Source organism: Garra rufa, chromosome 10 (assembly GCF_049309525.1).
Source record: "Garra rufa chromosome 10, GarRuf1.0, whole genome shotgun sequence".
NCBI classification, from domain to species: domain Eukaryota; kingdom Metazoa; phylum Chordata; class Actinopteri; order Cypriniformes; family Cyprinidae; genus Garra; species Garra rufa.
The window spans coordinates 22,824,971-22,847,003 of record NC_133370.1 but is presented as its reverse complement, the minus strand read 5'-3'; the positions used below and the strand labels follow the sequence as shown (position 1 = coordinate 22,847,003).

The window sequence follows — 22,033 nt, the reverse complement described above, 5'->3', positions numbered from 1 at the left end:
CCTAGAGGGCGCTACAATGACGCAGCATGAGTTCCCATGCAAAAGGAACAAGACAATGTATGCCCTAGAGCAGTGGTTTTCATGAGAGCCGCACTTATAGGACAAAGTCAATAGGAGAGCCACTTTTACTGCAAAGTATCAAAAGTTACAAGTTACAACCACAAATTAAAGCTTGGCAAGCCGCATGATGTTTGCGAGCCGTGCAATAAGTAACACTGCCCTAGAGGGCGCTTCTTATTTGAAAGGGAATGTCTCAGGTTATGTATGTAACCTTGGTTCCCTGAGAAGGAGAACGAGACACTGCTTTCCCTAGAGGGCACTATGAGAATGCAGCTTGAATTCCCATTTGAAAGGAAACATTTCAGGTTACGTATGTAAGCATGGTTCCTTGAGAAGGGGACAAAGATACTGCATCCCCTAGAGGGCACTATGAAGACGCAGTGTGAGTTCCCATTCGAAACGGAACATCTCAGGTTATGTATGTAACCATGGTTCCCTTAGAAGGGGAACAAGACGCTGCATTCCCTAGAGGGCAAAATGAAGACGTAACGTGAGTTCCAATTCAAAGGAAGGATTTAACTTTAGTTGGGTTAAACCCACTTTAGTTCAGTTAAACTGCTTCCGCTTTCATTTCCAGTCAAGATCCAGTCAACAACCATTGCACAGAACCAAGTCTCCACTCTACACATTTTCTTTATAAATAACCATTACACTCAATGTACAGATATTTCTTTTTGTTGTTGTTTTTGACAATTTTTCAAAATTTCTCCTTCAGTGTTCCACAGAAGCAAGTTATAGAGTTTTGGAGCAGCATCTCCCACAACACAGCGTTCTAAAATGTGCCGCAAATTTAAGATGTTCAAACTTTAAGAACTATCTCTGGGGTGTTTTTTTTTTCCATTTTAAACCCAAAAACATGTTTGTGTGAATTTCCCCAAACATCACCCAGAAATTTGAATTCCTCATGTTGTCAGTTTCTCTAATATTTTTAGTTAAATTCATGTATTTCATTTCATGTCACACCTTTTATGATAAGGTGTCACGCCTGTGTCACTCGTAAACACAAACCCATTTGCCAATTTGCAGCATTCCTTGTGCATCCCATTTTTTAAATAACCTCCCAGAACCTTTTCCATACACGACTGGGCAGAGCATCAGACGAGTGCAGATGCAGCCACTGGGTAATTTGTGTTCAGTCGCCCTCTCTCCTCTCTCTCTCTCTCTCTCTCTCTCTCTCTCTCTCCATCTCTCTTTCTAAATGGAAAACAAGCTGTAGCTGTAGCACTATCGGTTAGCAAATAGCCCGGTACTCTGTGTGCTTTGTGGATGTCCAGATAGAGATAACCTTCAAAGCCTATTACCGCCACACTATCTGACGGATCCACAGCATATGTGGTTATCAACTCGTTCGGGATGTGTCGAGGGTCATTTGAATTCTAACAGGGTCATCTCAGGCCTCGTGAAACAAGGTTGTCAGTGGCATTATCAGATGTCTGATTCAACCTTACTGGGAAACTTGTTTTTTTTCTTTCACACCTCCGTTCTATTCAGATGCTGCTTTTGTGTCAAGAATGAATTGACTCATGTCTACGATCCCACATCTCAGCAGCGCTGTATGGCGTGCCAGCACTTGTATGACACTTCCCACACTGAGTGGCTGCTTTAAGTAATGTGCAACTCTGTCGTCCTTTTGCCATAATCAATGATGAACTTGTTTCAGGGCTCTCGGAGGCATGTCGCTTTGAGAACTCTTCACCAGTGGCTTTTGTGAAGTCATTCTCAAGCTGCGTCTAGCATTTTCAAGGGCTGTTTTTATAAACGGCCTCCTTTAGTGACATTAAATGCACTGATTATAGTATCAGAATTTTCAAGCAAGGACAAAACTTCTGAATGACTCAGACTTGGTTTACTTATGTTTCAACAACAACCTTAATGCTTATAGCTGCATGTTACAGCTGAATGTTTGCAGCGGAGCCACTCACTGAGGTTGTCAGTTGAAGACGTGGCTTTGTAATACAGGTGGAATATTATCGACTAGTCATATTGACCGGATTTGTCTGCTCTGCTCTTGTTGACATGGGTCACAGATTGCCTGTTCCCATGGTTACAATTAAAACAGGAGCAACTCAGACAGCATTTAAGAGTGATTTTCCTTGTCATCCTGATAGCAGATGGACTGACAGAAAGATTTATCGTGGCGTTTGTTGATTTCAAAGTTTGCAGGTCTAGCTGAATCTCATCCAATCAGTATAATGCCATTATGGGACTATTTATATTCATTAAGCACTATTATGTGTTTTGTTAAGCATAATGAAGTACTTTCTGTGAATCATTTTTGTGAACATTCTAAATTCGCACAGATGGGCTGCACTGTCTTTGGATATTGGATCACATTTATACTGCTTTGTTACAATCAGTCTGCAATTGAGTCCATTTGACATTTTGCAGCCGTAACCTCTCCTTCCTCAATGAACCTTTCACTAACAACAGGAGTTCCTATTCAGCTCCTGATTGCTGAGATCAGGGCCATTTCCTGACACGTCGGTAGTGAAACTGCCTTTAACCCTGCAGCATCAGCCAATAAGCTCATTCATTGAATCACACTGTTATGGAGATCAGACTTACATGACACATTTCTCTCATATTTGTTATTAAATGGAGAAGTTGTACAATTAATCATCTTTGGTTAGCCTAAAAAATCAGTTCACCCAAAATTGAAAATTCTGTTGTAATTACTCATCTTTATGTAGTTTCAAACCCGTGAGACCTTTGCTTATCTTCAGAACACAAATTAAGATGTTTTTGATTAAATCCGATAGATTTAATTAAATCCTGATTTAATCCTGATGCCACATGGACTATTTTATCAATGTGCTTCACTTTCTGGGGCTTGAACGTGGTAGTTGTGTTTCTTTCTATGCAGGGTCAGAAAGCTCTCGGATTTCATTAAAAACCCTTCAATTTGTGTTCCTAAGATAAACAAAGGTCTTACGGTTTTGGAATGACATGAGGGTGAGTAATTAATGGCAGAATTTAAATTTTTGGGTGAACTATCCCTTTAATATCTAGAAATCTAGAATAGAGATAATAACTATGGGGATGATGTGATAAAATATATTGATTTTTTGTTTGTTTGTTTGTTTTTTAGATGCTACAAGGACTACCAGGATGATTTTACATATTGTAGTCCCCTTGCACATACAGCTCATATGTATAAACATTAAGGAAGCTCTTTTCTTCCACTGAATAAAAAAATTTAAAAAGGTAATTGCGACTTTCATCTTGCAATTCTGGCTTTTTTCTCAGAATCATGAGATATAAATGCACAATTCTGAGAAATGAAGTCAGAATTGCTTGATATAAACTAAATTGCGAGTTATAAAGTCAGAATAAACTCACAATTCTGAGAAATTGTTACAATTTGGTAATTCCATGCAAATGTCAACTTTACCATGAAAAAAATGTTTTTACCATACTGATAGCACATTTGGTGGTTCGAATACCCATGTGAGGTCTCTCTAAAGGTTTTTAAAACATTTTGTTAGTGCATGATTTTCTATAGTCTGGTAAGTGCTATTTTCAGACTTGTCACATTCATAACAGTACATATTGCTTATAAATAGACACATCAAAATTAAAATAAAGTACAGTTATACTTTATTATATGTTCTGTGAAGAGCCATCGCTTCTCTTTTTGTTGGCTATTACTGCGTCTTGTTTGAGCATTTTAATTCACAGAAATCCTAAGTATGTAGTCCCTCAAAAGTAGTGTCCTTTTTTGTCACATCCATGATGCATGATTATTTCCCTTTTTTAACATAGAAAACTTGTGCATAGGCTGACATGTTTCTGATGTTTAGACTCTATCACCAAGGGTTTATTAAAATATAAACAGATGGTTCGGTATATTGGTGACACATACATTCTCTAAGCATTTATATGTCACATCCATAACACTGGATTTTGCCCAATTCTGACAAATAAACGCAGACTTTTTTCTTTTTTTTAACCGGTAAATACAAAAAAACAGGCAATGAAGTTCTGTTCTGTCTCTGTCAGTAAAGCACCATTCATACATCATTTTCAAATCATGTACAAATTTGTGACATTAACCAGAAATGATCTCTAAATGCCTGTGCCTCCTGGTGTATACGTGGTCAGTGTTTTTGTGTCCAACATTTACATTAAGCAGCTGGTTTTGGCCCAGAGTCATCGTATTAGACGACTTCAAACTGAACTACACAGTGCAGAATAAACGCTTCTTTTGCGTCAGAATGTTATGATTGGCGTAGAATAGTCAACTTACGTCAGCGTGTGATGCTCTGTTCACACAGAGCACATTACCGGTAATTTACTGGTAATGTTACAACTTCTCATACAAAAGTACTCAAATTGGCAGAATGAATTTACAGGCATGTTTGAAAAAGTCCTGTTTACACATGATCTCTTAACATCAATTTACTGGTAATTTACCAGTAAAGACTGTATGAAAGGGGCTATTCATTAATGGTGAGTATACTATAAATGGACTGATATATCTCTGGTATGTTGTGATGTTGGTCACATGGTTGATTTTATGTGTGATGTTTCTTTGTCTTTGTTTGTTTTATATTATTTTGTTTGAGTTTTAATTTTATTTATTATTTTTATTTTCATATATTGTTTTCCTTTTCTTTTTTATATAGCTTTATCCTGTTCATTTATTTATTTTTTGAAGTTTATTTTTGTTTTGTTTCTGTGCATGCTTTGTATTTTTTTCTTTTTTGTGCATTTTATTCATTTTATTTTTCTTTTTATATATTTTTGTCATTTTATTTTTTATTTGTTTTATTATTTAGTATTTTTTGTTATTATTATTTTGCCTTAAAGTCCTAAAGTAATTACAAACAATCAACGATAAAATGATGGAGTTAACTGAATGTTAATATCTAAAACCAGGCGTCTCAAAACTGACTTTACCTCACTTTTAGTCAGGTTGCTATTTATTACTGGTTGATATCGTAAAATGCACAACCACAGTGAATAGAGTTCGACCATAAATTTGTCCTCCAATATTGCACCATCAGCACTAATGGCTCTTTAAGAGTGCTCAATCTTCAGGCCTGTGCTAGCATGACACGGACTTTGATCAAGCTAGGCACCATCAGCTGAGCCATCTGTGGCTAGCCTTTATTTGGAAAGCCTCTTTGCAATGTTCAGATGGGCTGGAACGGAACAAAATCTGAAGTTTGTGTTCCTTTTTTATCCTTGTGTGCATGATGAACACTCGCCCATTAGACCAAAAAAAACATGGTCACTGTGTTTGGGATTCACAACAATAAATTAGAAGGTGAACATAGACTGGAAATGAAGCAGAAATAATTCAAGAGCTGTTTTCATCACCAGCGTGCAGTCCATATGCAGCATATTACTTATAGATGTGAACGTCAACATTACTGAGTATACTATGTGGAAACAATTAATCTTGCAACAGAGAGACACAGAAAGGAAAAATGTCATTCTCATCATGATATTGATGATTTAACATTTGGTAAATAACTAATTAACTATTTTGTTGTAAATTCGGGCTATTTGATGATATATATGAACGCAGAAATCACATAACTGATAACATTTTTAACCTGTCGCTTGGTTTATAACTACCTGGCACATCTATGAGGACTTGTTCTTCTTGGAAGCATTCCCCACTGTGAGAGGAAGTGTTGATAACTTATTATTTTGCTCTGGTACAGTAGTCTTAAAAATAAAGGTGCTTTAAAAGGTACTTTACAGCGATGCCAAAGAAGAACCATTTTTTTTCCACAAAGAACCATTCAGTCAAAGGTTCCTTAAAAATACATCTTTTTTTTTCTTTTCTTTTTTTTACCTTTTCATAATCTGAAGAACCTTTCACCAAAAAGAACATTTTGTGCAACAGAAAGGTTCTTCAGATATTAAAGGTTCTTTATGGGACTATTTAAACCAAAAAAGATTCTTCTTTGGCATTGTGAAACACCTTTGTTTTTAAGAGTGTAGCATTCAAAATCGTTAAGGACTGTGTCTCTGATTTCCTTGCAGGCAGCATTCTTGAATCGTCATTGTAACACTTAATTTTTATTTGTGAGGGCGCATATAATCCATTTCATGGCTGGGAGGTCTGAAGTTTGGCATGAAATCACACACACTCTGAACTGTTGCACCTTACTGCATATATATATATATATATATAAAGAAACTTTGGTTTCCATGGAAACTGTTTCTAAACAAACCGATGCCTTCACACAGCACACTCCTTTCATTCTTCAAGGGCACAGAAAAACAGAAAGAACAATCCCACCATCTCTCTCTTTCTACCTTTCTCATGCATCCTCTCTCTTCTCTCTCCTTTAAATGCAAAAAAAAAAAACATACATAAACTGTCCTCTGCGTGGTTTATTTCTGCTCAGTTTCAGCAAGTTATTTCTTAGTCTACTTTAGATGCTATGCATTTGAGAAATTATAATTCATAAGTGTACACCACAGCGTATATATTAATATATTTATTTAGACTTGAACAGACTGTACGGATTCATCTTCAGCTGTGTGTTCAACTGCTGAGCTTGGGTTTAAAAGACCATATCATAAAAGAGATTCATGTGACTCTACTGGAGTTTTTTTCTTGTCCTTGACTTGATTTACCTTGAAACAGAATTACACGCAGTAATATTTTTCCCTTTTGTTGATTTCTAACACATAATAGTTTTCTCCTCCATCGATGATTGAATTCATCATTGGCAAATATTCAGTTTTTTGTGATGTGCTGTGTTTTGTTTGTTCACAAAAGACCCACACAAATAAAGGGACTCTTATTCTAGTCTTTATTCTCTATGATTTTCACTTCTGACTGAAGATTTGTGCCTCTATTGTTGGAAAATTTGTATAAATGGCATTTGAGTGGGATAGTAATTATGTCATTATGTACAAATCCTCATGTCGCTGCACACAAGGCAGGTTGGACGTGTGCCATTGGCTCTTTAGTCTTGTAAACAATGTTGGGCACGTTACTTAAAAAACTTCTCACAAATAGTAACTGAGTTAGTAAGTTAGTAACTATCCTGCTGAAAAAAAAACAGCTAAAACCAGCCTAGACTGGTTGGCTGGTCTTAGCTGGTTTAAGCTGGTCTCCCAACCCTCTAAAACCAGTCTGCTGACCAGCCAAGACCAGCCTGGATGACCAGCTAAAACCAGCTTTTTTTTTAGGGATTGTTACTTTTTTTTAAAAAGTGTTTAAATATGTCAAATAACTTGGATGCCCCCTATATTAAATATGTTAAATGAGTAAAACATTGTACACTAATCTATGTTGCTGTGGGACAATGTGAAAGAGGCTTTCAGAGGCTAAATATCATGCTATTGGGGTCGCTTTAACCCGCGGACATGAAAAACATCCCACAGATAAGAATAAGGTATCGTTTGGCAAAGGCTCTACTTTTCTTTGTGTAGTCATAATAACAAAACATTGTACTTTTGTAAAATAAAGAAAATAAACAGGATGCACTCTCTGCCATCTTGTCTCCGTCACCTCTCTTCACAGACACATAAATAAAACAACCTATATCTTAGTGAATACCTACTTTACAGACATAACAATTATATTTATAGAAAGCGTGAAAACGTCAAAAACAAATATTCTCTGATAAAGTAATCCATATGATACCAACGCGAGCTCCAGTTTTTCCCGTCTAAACTCATTTTTAATGTAATCATGCCCATGAGCTGTCACGGTTTAGTGTTGAAAGAACTTGCAGCGAAGATGAAAGTAAAAGTCTTCAATATCACAAGGTAATATACAACAGAAAGGCAGCAAACACATGTGCACATTGATGAGACCAGATGAAGAAACACTGAACTGAATGCAACTTAGAAGGTAAGGTAAATGAGGGACAGTGAGAACGATATACTAATGGCACAGATGAACGGAGGTTAACTAATAATGACCCAAGAAGCACAGCAACAGGAACCACCAAATATGGGCACATGAGGGAGAAAACACAACCAAAAGTCCAATGGGGTGTGACACGAGCGGCTCCCCTTTTCAGTATTTAAACATCCGCGTGAGACATCCAGGTAAAAACAAAAAAAACCTTTTTTTCCTGATGATGAATAACAAAAACATTGAAAGACAATCAGAATCAATTTAGAAAGATTTACATTTGAACAATATTTTAATTTAGACAAACTTTGGCATGTTTACATCCTGCCAGGATTGCATCTGAAGTTTCTTGTCTTTGCCGTTTGTAAGCTGTTTGAGTTGCTGTGGTCTACTAACCCTCAAAGGAATCAGGGCTAAAGTGGAGATGTTTAATGTTTCTTGGTGTGAAAGGGTCTGTCCCCCTTTTTAAATTTCCAATAGTGTTTCATTTATATTAGCTTGGGCCAGAGCCATTGAGCTTGGTAAAGCCGCATTTGACAGTAAATGACAGCCACATTCTCATCCATATCGCAATAAAATCTAGCATTCTGTGCAGAATTCAAATGGATCTGAGACATTTTCACGCATACGATCTGCTCTGTGCTATCGTTACTCCAGACTGATGCATTCTCATCAGATTATTCCATTTCTTTAGAAATTTCAATCTGTTCTGAGATGGCAGATACACAGATATGTCTGGAGCAGGAATGTAAAATCTATATGTACATTTATTTCATGACAACTCTCTGAAGATTTTAGCATGGATATGACTATGTTAATGTGTTTGGTTTTGGTGGAATAGATCTGCTATGCTGCTGAATTGCTGCTGCTTTTGCTAACTGCAGTTGTAAAATATTGCGGCTGCTATTGCAAAGCATGTACAGGAACTTGCTACTGCCAATGTATACGCCGATACCGTGCTGTGCGTATTTAATTTAAGACATACTGCTGCTGCACAAGTAACATATATAATAATCTCTATAGGAGATCTATACAGGTGGAGCTGGGGAAGGTGGAGGGTTTCAGAAGAGCTCTCAAAGGGTGCTGCAAAATGCTCTAGTGAATGCTGCAGCAGAGGGGAAGATTATAATGACTTAGATATTGTTCTGTTTCTCACACACATATCATATGACTTGATAAAAATGAGGAATGTGGAGTTATGAACTATGACTATGAACCTTTGTTGTATGTTTTTGAAGATTCTTCAAAAAATTGTTTTGTGTGTGTTCAAACATTATTGATGCTACAATGTTGATCATCTGTGACTTTTTTTTGACTGTGTTCATATGTGGTGTTTTTATTCTCAGTTTTGTATTTTATTTAGTTATTTTTAATTGTCATTTTATTGTTTTATTATGTTATTTACTTCCAAATTAGTCATTAGTTAATCATGTGATTAAATTAATATTAATTAATAATAAGCCAGCAATCTTATAAAACTGACTTTCACTTATTTTTAGGCAGAAAATAATAACACATGATTTCGGAACAAAACAGCAGAATTGTCATTGTTAGGTAAACTAGCCATTTAATTTGTTGTCTTATATATGCCGTTTTATAGCTGTACAATAATACTTTAGTAATTCATGTAGGCAGAGTGCTAAAAGTAGTATACAGAATATGACAGAATATGCCGAAACATATCTAGTCAACTTATAGGCCTGCTCAACTGTGTTAAATGTACTGTATATGTCTGTGTAGACTGGAGAGAGACACACCGACTAAATAAAATATCTGATTAAAACCATTTTTCCTTCCACACAGCTGTGTCCTTGAGTGGGATTTTGTGATGTCTGATGGAGCTGCAATTATCTACCCCATAAGCCCTTCTTCCTGAGGTTATAAAGCACAAGCACTGGAGGGAAACATACCACACACAAACAACATCTACCTATGTCTCTTAGCAACATGTGAAGTACTCCTACTTTTGCCTAGAAAGAACGAAACGAACAAGATTCTGCGTTCACAGAATGTCATGCTGATGAACTAGATATTTATTGTGTCCATTACTGACATGACAAGACTGTGTTTAGATGAGTATAATCAATACGGAAGAGTAAATAGTAACATTAAAGGGGGCCATTAGAGCTCTTGCGGTGGTCGACCCTTAGTCATGTATTTTGTTATCAAAGTTGTTGGGTCGGAAAAAATAATAGCACATGTGCTTTCATTAAGGAAAGCATTTGGGTTTTGCTGAACCTACTACTTTTTTCATTTCATTTATGTTTCTAAAATTGCCATCTAGAATGGGCAAATATTTAAGAGCAACAAAATATTGCATAATAAGCTTCTCAACCTTACTTCAAGAGCATTTTATAGAGTTAATAAGGTGGTCAATTTGGAAAATGTAAATGTAGGCTACTATTGTATACTACAACCAGACCACTACTGTATATTAGGTAGGTTTTTTTGCCCTTTCAAATAGTCTATAAAGCACCTACTGTTCTAAAGTGACACTGTCAAGTAGCAACAAGGTAGGCAGCATCTCTTTTGCCTCTTCTCCGTGAATGTGAGGGGGAGTAACAGGTGAAAAGTCATACGAGAGGAGGTGGTGCCTCCAAGTCACTGTGATTGGCTGATTTGTGGAAAAATGGTGCAGATCATGTTCATAACAGGTTTGCAAATATGCCTGAAACTAGAGAAACTAGATAAACTAATTACAAAATAACTACACACCCACTCAAACATCAAGACTGCATCTAAATATGCATACTTCCCTATTAGCATGTGAAAAACAGTGAAAGAGTGAATGTTAAAGAGTCCAAATTCACTGTATAAAACAGTAGGCAAAAAGTATCTGGATGACCTAAAGTACTACTTTTGGAAAGATTTTGAAGTGTGCATGAACACCACTATCCAATAAGCATGGGAGAGGATTTGTGGACATTTAAAAGAAGTACCCACTCAGAGAGTATGCGATTTTGGATGTCAGCGCTATAGTCTGAATCTTGATCTATGACACCTGGGGCCTCATTTATAAAACTTTCTTACGCACTGATTTGATCTTAGAGTGTTCGTACGATCAAATCCACGTCAAAGTACAGATTTATAAAAACCGTCTTTGACGTGGAAAAGTACTTATCTCCACGTCAGTTTCCAGCTTGGCGTACGACCGTTTCCTTGTGGTAATGCCTGGTATTGCAGATAGTTCAGCCTCACTATAATTAGATTTCTTGCGCTCCTTTTTACTTGCCATTGTCACAGAGTTTTTGCTTTAGGAATGAGCTCATTTTATATGTTAATTAATTAAGCAGGGGCGTTTCGACGGCGGAACATTCAGCTGCACACAATTCCACGATCATTTGTGATTTATAACCGAATGACTGGCGTACGCATGGATTTCGTGTGTACGTTCGTTTCTCTGAATCGCTCTTACGATCAAATCAGAAAAGTTCTTAGATAAAATCAAGGATGGTTTCTACGCAAGTCTTTATAAATGAGGCCCCTGCTGCTTTACAGAAGTATACTTCCAGATTGAAAATGTCCTGATAATTTACTCACCCCGATGCCATCCAAGCTGTTTGTGTCTTTCTTTTCTCAGTCGCAAAGGAATTATGTTTTTTGAGGAAAACATTCTAGGATTTTTCTCCATATAATGGACTTCAATGGTGGCCAATAGGTTGAAGGTCCAAATTGCAGTTTCAATGCAGCTTCAAAGGGCTCTACACGATTCCAGCCGAGGAATAAGTGTCTTATCTTACAAAACATTTGGTCATTTTTTAAATAAATTAGAATTTACATACTTTTTAACCAAAAATGTGTGTCTTTGCGTAATCATGTTGGAAAAGTCAGACGCGGTCAGTTCTTCGTCTGTGTACTTCGGTTCAAAAAGGTAGGGCGAAAAATACCATCTAATATTCTCCTCCAACTTCAAATTGCCTGACATTGTTGTTTTACTTTTTTTGTAAAGGGCACGTTCACTTTGTAAGCACCAGCTCAGTACTTTTGCTTGTCACAGTGAGCATTTGTGGTTAAAAACCATTGAAATTTTAGTTTTACTTATAAAAAGGCAGATTGTTTCACTAGATAAGACCTATATGCCTAGACTGGGAAGTTGGAACATGTAGAGCCCTTTGAAGCTGCACTGAAACTGCAATTTGGACCTTCAACTTGTTGATTCCCATTGAAGTCTACTATATGGAGAAAAATCCTGGAATGTTTTTCTCAAAAACCTAACTTCTTTTCGACTGAGGAAAGACTGGAACATCTTGGATGACTTGGGGGTGAGTAAATTATCAGGAGATTTTCATTCTAGAAGTGAACTTCTCACTTAATTGGGCAGTTGAGGAATTGAATTAGGCTAACCAGAAAGAAGGTACTTTTTAATAATACTAGCTGAACAGCAGTTAGCGGGGATAAATATAATTGACAGAAAATGTGTTACTGTGTAAACCTATTGTTTTTTTAAGTAATGTAAGAGTTTTATCTACCTTTTTCTTCAACGTGGGAGTAAGCCGTTTTCTGTGAGTGTGCGAGACTTCCGGTTCATTAGCCTCTGTAGGGAAATAACAAAGAATAACAAGTACAGTAGGCTAAATGGTAAAACTGTTTGCAACAAAACAGTGTGTTTATAATTAAGATAGTAATTTAAAATTATATGGTAAGGCACACCAATTTGCAATATCAAGCCGCAAAACGCTGTTTAGTACAGCTACAAATAGCTGGAAGCAATGACAGGAAACCAGACCCATTACATTTATAAATGACCACGCCCACTCTTACGAAAAAAAAAAAAGTTATTCATTGCTGTTCAAAATTGAACCCAAAAACCGTTTGAACATTATGGAATTTATACTGTATCACAAAACAAGACAGACGGTCTTTCCCTCTTGATTTCAGAAGACCGCCACACGCATCACTCCTTAATCCTTTATCCTAATACGTTTCCCGCCCACAGAATTACCGACATCCTTCTCTGACAAAACTAATGCGGTTTCCCCCGTCTTTGTCTCTTTGAATAAAAGACAAAATCCACTCACTCTGGAGAACTTCACCTGCTGCTATCTTTACTGAACCTGCAGTCTTGCATGTTGAGTTCTCCCTCATGACAGTGTGCGCGTCAAATATCTCCAGACGTGAACTTTGGAGCGCGTCATCTCTTGCAAAATTAAAACTGTTTAACCAACATAAGTGGCTTATGTTTCCAAGACATTTGACACATTTAGAGGACAACTTTATTGCCGCCGATATAGGCGAAGAGTTGCAGTGAGACGCTACAGCTGCTTAACGGACTGTTTCAGATGGAGACCGTCACATGAGATCTGATGTCATACGGGACGCGCGGCAGAGGCAGCTGCTCTCGTAAGGTGGCAGTCAGTCATCAGTTGAATAGGAGCGGGCCAAAGAAATCAACGCATTGCGCACAGACATCATTGTTGTTTTAAAACCTTGGGATTTTCAACTTAAATTCGCGGTAAGTCTCTTATATTTGATGTTTTACCAAGAGTGCAACTGACGTTTTTGAGGTAAAGTGCAATACAGAATCATCAGCAGATATATGCACTGAATCTATTTTTTTTTACAAATGCATACTAAATAATTATGTTGTAAAAACCTGTCAGTATTATTATCCATCGTTTATTTATTCATTCACTTATTTCTGATTATTATTTTGCAATTTTTATTTAATCTGTGTTCTGAAGCCACTGAACTTTCCCAATGACTCAATTAGACATTTGTTCTCATTTTGCAAATGAACAGACGATGGACAGCAACGTGGTGCAGATTTTTAAGGAGGACAAATGTCCCTCATCGCACCCCGAGAAGTGTTTACCCAACTTCACATGGCAGTCTGCTGTCTCGGACATTTATAACTATTCACTGAATGAAAGCTGGACGAACGAGCAGGAAACTATGTCGCCTATTATTCCGATCATCACTGCCGTGTATTCTGTGGTGTTTGTTGTAGGACTAGTGGGAAACTGCCTGGTGATGTATGTCATTATCAGGTAAGAAACAGCATTGTCCTAAGATGTAGCTCACTGCCTTGCATTGATTATCATACGAAAGCCTTTTTTCAAATGTATTTCTCTCACTTTTAATATACTTTATTTATAAACAGTCATATGAAACGTTTCTGATGGGATAGTTTGGACGAAATACCTGCTTTGTGGAAAACATTTTGTCAAGTCCAACTCGGCAGTTTGGCTCCCCCCGGTGGACTACAATATAAATGCACAATGCGGTCAAAATTACCTTGACATCCACTTAATATATTCTGCTTTGAGCAGGGACTGTGTCTGCTCACATTTTGTGTATAGACAAATTAAAATCATAGTGCAGGGCAGTGTAAATGACACGTTAGATGCCGTTTCTGTGCTGTGTGAAGACGGTATATGTGTTTTTTTAGACATTTGAAATAAAGAACTTTACAGTTTGTACTTGTTGAAAAATGTATGACAGCACAAGCCAATCACAAATCTAATCACAAAAAATAAATAGGTTTAAGCTGTGAATTATATATAATGTCTTTACACAACCAGTGAAACCACTGAAAGACAAATGTTTGGTGATGTTTGCTGCTTATTTAGTACACAGCCTGTAAGCAGTCTCACACAAATTTATCACACTGATGGGTTGTGCTTCATTATTTTGACACTCTCTGGCTCAATCGGTTTTCCCAACAGATACACTAAAATGAAAACCGCCACCAACATCTATATTTTCAACCTGGCTGTTGCAGATGCCTTGGTAACCACCACCATGCCCTTTCAGAGTACAGATTATCTACTGAATTCCTGGCCGTTTGGAGAGGTGGTGTGTAAGGTTTTCATCTCCATCGACTACTATAACATGTTTACTAGTATCTTTACCTTGACCATGATGAGTGTGGACCGCTATGTGGCTGTTTGCCATCCCGTCAAGGCCCTGGACTTCAGGACACCGATGAAAGCTAAGATCATTAACATTCTCATTTGGGTGCTGTCCTCGGCTGCTGGGATTCCTGCAATGGTTCTTGGGAGCACTCAGACAAACAATGGTAGGGATGAATGATATATACTGTACTATTCAAAAGTGTGGGGTTGGTAAGAATTTTTAAATATTTTTTGAAAGAAGTCTTAAGCTCAGCAAAGCTGCATGTATTTGATCAAAAAATATAGTAAAAATAGTCAAATAGCATTGAAATTTAAAACAGCTGTTTTCTATTTTAATATGTTTTAACATGTTATTTATTCCTGTGTTGGTAAAGATACATTTTCAGTCTTCAGTGTCACATGATCCTTCGGAAATCATTCTAATATGTTTATTTGGTGCTTAAAAACATTTCTTAATATTATCAATGTTGACAACAGTTGTGCCTCCTAATATTTCTGTGGAACCACAATACTTTTTTCAGGATTCATTGATGAACAGAACCTTTAAAGGAACAGCATTTAATTGAAATGGATTGAATCTATTGTAACATTTGATTACTTTAATGCATCCTTGCTGAATAAAATGATGAATTTCTTATACAAAAAAATCTTTCTGGCCCCAAACATTCATTAATTCATTTTCAATCTTATTCATTTACTTATTCCAAATATTTATTAAATATTTATGGTAATTAGTCCCCCATTAACAAATATTCACTTTAAATATTTCACTTTAAGTTAATCTTTAAATATACTGATAATTTAATAACACTGTTAAATGTAATCTTTAGCAAATCTCAGAAGAAACATTTTCATACTGTATATTATAATGCTGTGATGGCTAATTTACATATAATTTTATTTAATTTTTGAAATATTCTAGTGTATTATTATTTATTAGGACAAAATAGTTTTAATAACGGCAATTCGTTTATTGGCCAACATAATTATTGACTTAATCATAATTTAAATGTCAGTATATTATACAATATATGTGACCCTGGACCACAAAACCAGTCATAAGGTAAAATTTTACAAAACTGAGATATATACATCATATGAAAGCTCAATAAATAAGCTTTCCATTGATATATGGTTTGTTAGGATAGGACAATATTTGAAAATCAGGAATCTGAGTGTGCAAAAAAACCTAAATACTGAGAAAATCACCTTTAAAGTTCTCCAAATTAAGTTCTTAACAATGCATATTACTAATCAAAAATTACATTTTGATAGGTTTACAGTAGATATTTTACAAAAAATCTTCATGGAACATGATCTTTACTTAATATCCTAATGATTTTTGACATAAAAGAAAAATCAATAATTTTGACCCATACAATGTATTTTTGGCTATTGCTACAAATATACCCCAGCGACTTAAGACTGGTTTTGTGGTCCAGGGTAACATATAATATTTGTTGATGTGGGGCCACAGATTTTTAAAGTTTTTTTTTTAAAGAAGTTTCTATATGCTCATCAAGGCTGCATTTGTTTGATCAAAAATACAGAAAAAAACAGTAATATTGTTAAATATTATTTCAATGTAAAATAACTGTTTTCTACGTGAAATGTAATTTATTCCTGTGATGCAAAGCTGAATTTTCAGAATCATTACTCCAGTCTTCAGTGTCACATTCAGAAATCATTCTAATATGCTAATTTATTATTAATATTGAAAACAGTTGTGCTGCTTAATATTTTGCCGGAACCTGTGATACTTTTTTTCAGGATTCTTTAATAAATAAAAAGTTAAAAGCATGTTTTATTTAAAATAGGAATTTTTTTAACAAATAGAAAGTACCATTTAAAAGATTTTATTCTTTCTTTTTTTTTAAGAAATAATGCTTATATTCACCAAGGATGTGCTAAACTGTTAAACAAGTGATAGCAAAGACTTATATCGTCAGAATAGATTTCTGTGTTGAATAAATGTTTCTTATTAATGTTTTATTCATCATAGAATCCTGAAAAAAAAGTATCACAGGATCCAAAATAATATTAAGCAGGACAACTGTTTCCAACATTGATAATATATCAGAATATTAGAATGATATCTGAATGATCATGTGACACTGACGACTGGAGTAATGGCTAATGAAAATTCAGCTTTGCATCACAGGAATAAATTATATTTTAAAATATATTGAAATAGAAAACCGTTATTTTTAACTGTAGTAATATTTCACAATATTACTGTTTTTCTCAGTATTTTTGATCAAGTAAATGCAGCCTTAATGAGCGTTCTTTAAAAACCATTAAAGATCTGTATTTGTACTGTAAATATGTAAATCTATCTATCTATAAATCAATGTATAATAATCTGCAGTGACATATAATTATCATTTAGGAAGAAATCCAAAGATATTTATAGTAAATGATGGCACTGTGAGTTCTCATCTCCATCCTAATGTATTTGTTGTTCCTTCCCTCAGTGGCTTCATTACTGCACAGATGATTAAGCTGTCCTCACTTGTGATTAATAATTAACCACTGTTGTTATATTTCTTCTCCAGGCACTACAGAATGTGCTCTGCAGTTTCCAGACCCGTATATCTACTGGGACACATTGATGAAGATCTGCGTCTTCATCTTTGCCTTCGTGGCCCCTCTTCTGATCATCACAGTGTGCTACACACTCATGGTCCTGCGTCTCAAGAGCGTACGTCTGCTGTCAGGCTCCCGGGAAAAAGACCGCAACCTGAGACGCATAACCCGCCTGGTGCTGGTTGTGGTGGCTGTGTTTGTGGTGTGCTGGACACCCATACACATCTTCATCCTAGTCAAAGCTCTTGCGCCAGGAGTGCCGGAGACCACCGCGGTCATGGCCGCTTACTTCTTCTGTGTGGCGCTGGGATACACCAACAGCAGCCTGAACCCTATCCTGTATGCTTTCCTTGATGAGAACTTCAAACGATGCTTCAGGGACTTCTGCTGCCCCGGTCGGACCGCGGGGGACGGGCGCGGCGTCAGTCGGGTCAGAAGCACTCTTCGCGAGCACACGTGCCCAGCAGAGGCCAAAGGGGATGGGGGCCACGGTCGACCCGTATGACTAGCCGTGGAGCTGTCGTCCTTTCACGGTCGAGAGGACTCAAATGATCTGGGACTGACACAGATCACCACCGCCATCTAAGGACGAGATTGTGCCCTTTATGTTGAGAAAAATAGGCTAACTATAGAGAAAAAAGAGATCTTTAAGCATCATTGTCTTGTTTTGTATGTCCATGTTCAAATTTTTATAGTACACTTTAAAAAAACAACAACATGAAATTTACAGTAAAAATGGCAGCTGTGGTTGCCAGATCTTCACTGTAAAAAATATGGTACCACTGTTTAAAAACCTAAATTTACAGTAAAAACCTATACATCAGTTTTAATTAACTTATCTAATTTTAAAACACCAACCTACTGAAATATTAAAATGTGACCCTGGACCACAAAACCAGTTCTTAATAGCATAATATATTTGTAGCAATAGCCAAAAATACACTGTATGTGTCAAAATTATTGATTTCTTTTTTATGCCAAAACTTAATTTTCGATTAGTAATGCGCATTGCTAAGAACAACTTTAAAGGCGATTTTCTCAATATTTTGATTTTTTTTTTTTCCAGATTTTTAAATAGTTGTATCTCCGACAAATATTGTCCTTTCCTAACAAACCATACATCAATGGAAAGCTTGTTTATTCAGCTTTCAGGTGTATAAATCAATCTCAATTTCAAAAATTTGACCCTTAGGACTGCTTTTGTGGTCCAGGGCAGGATTGCCAGGTTTTCACCCAAAAGTAGCCCAATCGCATTTCCGTTCCGGGGTAAAATACACATTTTGTGGTGGGGTTCCTCTGGTAAAATTAGCATTCCAGGGGCTAAACATTAAGTTATTGCGGTCGCTTAAACCCAAATAATCCACGGCAACAGTGTGAAAGTAGCCCAATTCCGTGGGAAAACTGCAGACTTGGCAACACTGGTCCAGGGTCACAAATATATTTTATACTATTATAATATGCTGACAACCACCGAAAACAAAGGTGTTCATGAGAAAACCACTCAACACAAGTAACTTTTCCACAAGCTGAGGTGTTAATATAGATATCCATTATACATGACTCTAAAATAATGCAGTAAATATTCATTTACCAACGTAAGATGAAACATAAAACCCTGATGTACAGAACTGATAAGAAAAAAACTAAGAAACAGTTATTTCAATCAAAAATCTTTTTTATTTCCAGAAACTGTAAATTTATTAAATGTCCGGTTAGATTTATTACAGTTTTTCCTGGTACTTATGGTTGACAAATCACCAGGTTTTTACTGTATTTATACTGTCTTTTTCCATTAAAATATGATCTTTTTTTTTTTTTTACAGTATATCACCTCATTCAAATCTTCAAATCTGCTTTTTTGAATGTCCATTGACCAAAGATGATTTATAATTAAAATCTGATCCCTCACAATCAAACATCATGCTCAAAGATCCTTTTACATAATAAGTCCTATGGGATATATAGTATATTACTAGCCACCATATTTTAATTCTAACTTGTCCACCTTGTTTTTCAATGCGCAAGTAAGCTGTTTTCTAGTAATGTGTTATGGTCATTGCACACTGAGTCCGGAATTTTTCCACGTTAAAAAATAAATACGACTTCATGTTGTGTCAATCACGTTTACACACTGCCTCCGAAACTTTCGTCATAAAAACTTAGGATCAGGTTCAAATTTCTGCGTTTTCACATCCGTAGCAAGCATTTTGATAGAATTACGAAAAAACATATACAAAAAATTCAGACTCAGTAAGCAATGACCTTTAGACTTCCGGTTCATAAGCCGCCATAGGAAAATAGCGAGAAGTTTAGCAAATGGTAAAACTGTTTGCACTACAAACCGTGTTCATAATTAAAATAATACATTAAAATAATATGGTAAGACAGACCAGTTTGCAATATCAAGCAACAAAACAAGCTGTTTCGTACAGCTAAAAACAGCTGGAAGTGGATGAGACCGGAAGCCAGACAAATTAAATTTACAAATGGCTGCGCCTGCTCTTATGGAAAAAATTAAGGAGATAGTTTTGCTTTTGAGTAGATATTATAAAAAATATTGTAGCCATAAACAACAAACAAAAACACTGTATATTTGTGTCTGTTTGTACTGTAAATACATAAACCTTTATTTTGGATTGTGAAACAGTCCAGTTTTATATTAAAAAATCAATGTGTATTAATCAGCAGTGTCACATAATTATCACTCAGGAAACTGTATATCTAATGATGGAAAAAATAAAAAACTAATATAGTCTATAGCAGTTTGAGTAAAGTGAATGTAATGTTTTTCCGAACTGCTTACTGTCTGATAAGTGCTTTATATTCTCAGTTTTTGATTTGGATCGAAGGATTATGTTTGAAAAGGATTATGAAGGATTATATATGAAGGATTATGTATCTAAATTGCCTTAGAGGGAGTCTGCAGATTTTTATGTTTTTTTTTTGTTTTTTGTTTTTTTTTGGGAATAGGGCTTTAAAACAACCAACTAAAGGACTGAATCTACTTAGTCAGGTTGTTTATGCTTAATACAATGTATTATTTCTATACAAAAAAAGATGTACATCTCTATTGCATGTTTGACTATGAAAATGTGGGAATCTTTGAGTAATGTTTATGTAGATACAATTTATGATGAAAATACAAAATCATTTCTGTGGTAAAGTAGAATGGCAGTAATATGTCTCAAGCAAAACAGTTCAAACATACATTGTTTTTGATATTATCCACCATTTTATTCAATGCGGAAGTAAGCTTATGGGTGAGGCTTCTGGTTTATAGCTGCTGTAGGGAAAAAAGGAGAAGAACAACAACGTGCAGTAAATGATAAAAACTGTTTGCACTACAAACCAGTGTGTACATAATTAAGATAATACATTAAAATAATACACATAAATTTGCAATATCAAGCAGCAAAACAAGCTGTTTTGCACAGCTAAAAATAGCTGGACGCAGATCAGACCGGAAGCCAGACTCTTAAAATTTACAAATGGCCGCATCCACACTTGCGTGAAAATAAAAGTGGACTGATGTAACAGTTTTGTAATGTTGCCTTTAGGTTGTAATATATATATATATATATATATATATACACACACACATACACGTCTTGACATTCTTAAAAATGTAATGTTTTACTGTAGTTTTGTTCTTTGGGTGTGTGTGACTTTAATATTTACTCATTAAAAGTATATTATGACATCATCAGTGCTCTGTTGCCACAACAGTATTAGAAATTGCTAAATTCTTTTGAAAAATGTAATGCCCTTTGTGCCTTTGTTTTTTCATAAATCAGTATATATGACATTATTGCAAATATTTACATCTTAGATGTAAGTTCCACTGTATTTTCAGTAATGTGCTTGTACATTATTATATCATGGCAGATTTTGAATGTGTTGGCATTTTTTTCTTTCTCTGCTTGTTTTTGATATGTGCAATTAAAAAACAAACATTTGAAATTAAATGAAATGAGCTTTGGCATTGGTTGTACCTTGCTTGTATAATATTACCTGTATTTGAAAATTATATTGTCAATAAATTGAACTGTAAGAATCAGTGTTGAGATGAGTCTTGTAATGTTGAGAGATGTCCATTATGGGGTTTTCATCCATCACGACTGCATTATGTGTCAGAAAAATCATACAAGACAACAAAGCCATGAAAGAAGCGTAACCACGTAACAAAGGCAGTATCGCCATGGCAACCCATTGTGCATCTTATAGCCTAATTCAAACAGCAAGAGACATTCTTTTTTCCACACCTTTGATGCTTGTCAGTGTAATGAGAACATCTCAGATACGTAAGAGGATGACATGAGATGATGAGGGCTTGAAACCAATGGACACTGCGTATAGCCTTAATTTAGAATATATCTATACATCTAGATAGACAGATAATAGATATACATACACACAATACCAGTCAAAAGTTTTTTAAATAAGTCTCTTCTGCTCATCAAGCCTGCATTTATTTGATCTAAAGTAGAGCAAAAACAGTAACATTTTGAAATATTTTTATTATTTAAAATAGCTGTTTATTTGAATATATTTAAAAATGTAATATAAATTAACATTTCAAAGCAGAATTTTTGGCATTATTACTCCAGTCACTTCAGATCCTTCAGAAATATTTCTTATATTTTAAATTGCTGAAACATTTATCTTTTTTTCAGGTTTATTTGATGACTAGAATTCAGAAGAC

The 22,033-nt window shown here is 35.6% G+C and overlaps 1 protein-coding gene across 1 annotated transcript; it reads left to right on the top strand.

The window, feature by feature from the left end:
• Positions 1 to 13,169: 13,169 nt before the first annotated feature.
• oprk1 (opioid receptor, kappa 1) lies at positions 13,170 to 21,336 on the top strand. Its single transcript, XM_073849512.1, has 4 exons — positions 13,170 to 13,343; positions 13,631 to 13,878; positions 14,557 to 14,909; positions 17,301 to 21,336. The coding sequence occupies exons 2-4, from the start codon at positions 13,634 to 13,636 to the stop codon at positions 17,834 to 17,836; spliced, it is 1,134 nt and encodes a 377-aa protein (XP_073705613.1). The 5' UTR covers positions 13,170 to 13,343; positions 13,631 to 13,633; the 3' UTR covers positions 17,837 to 21,336.
• Positions 21,337 to 22,033: the final 697 nt, after the last annotated feature.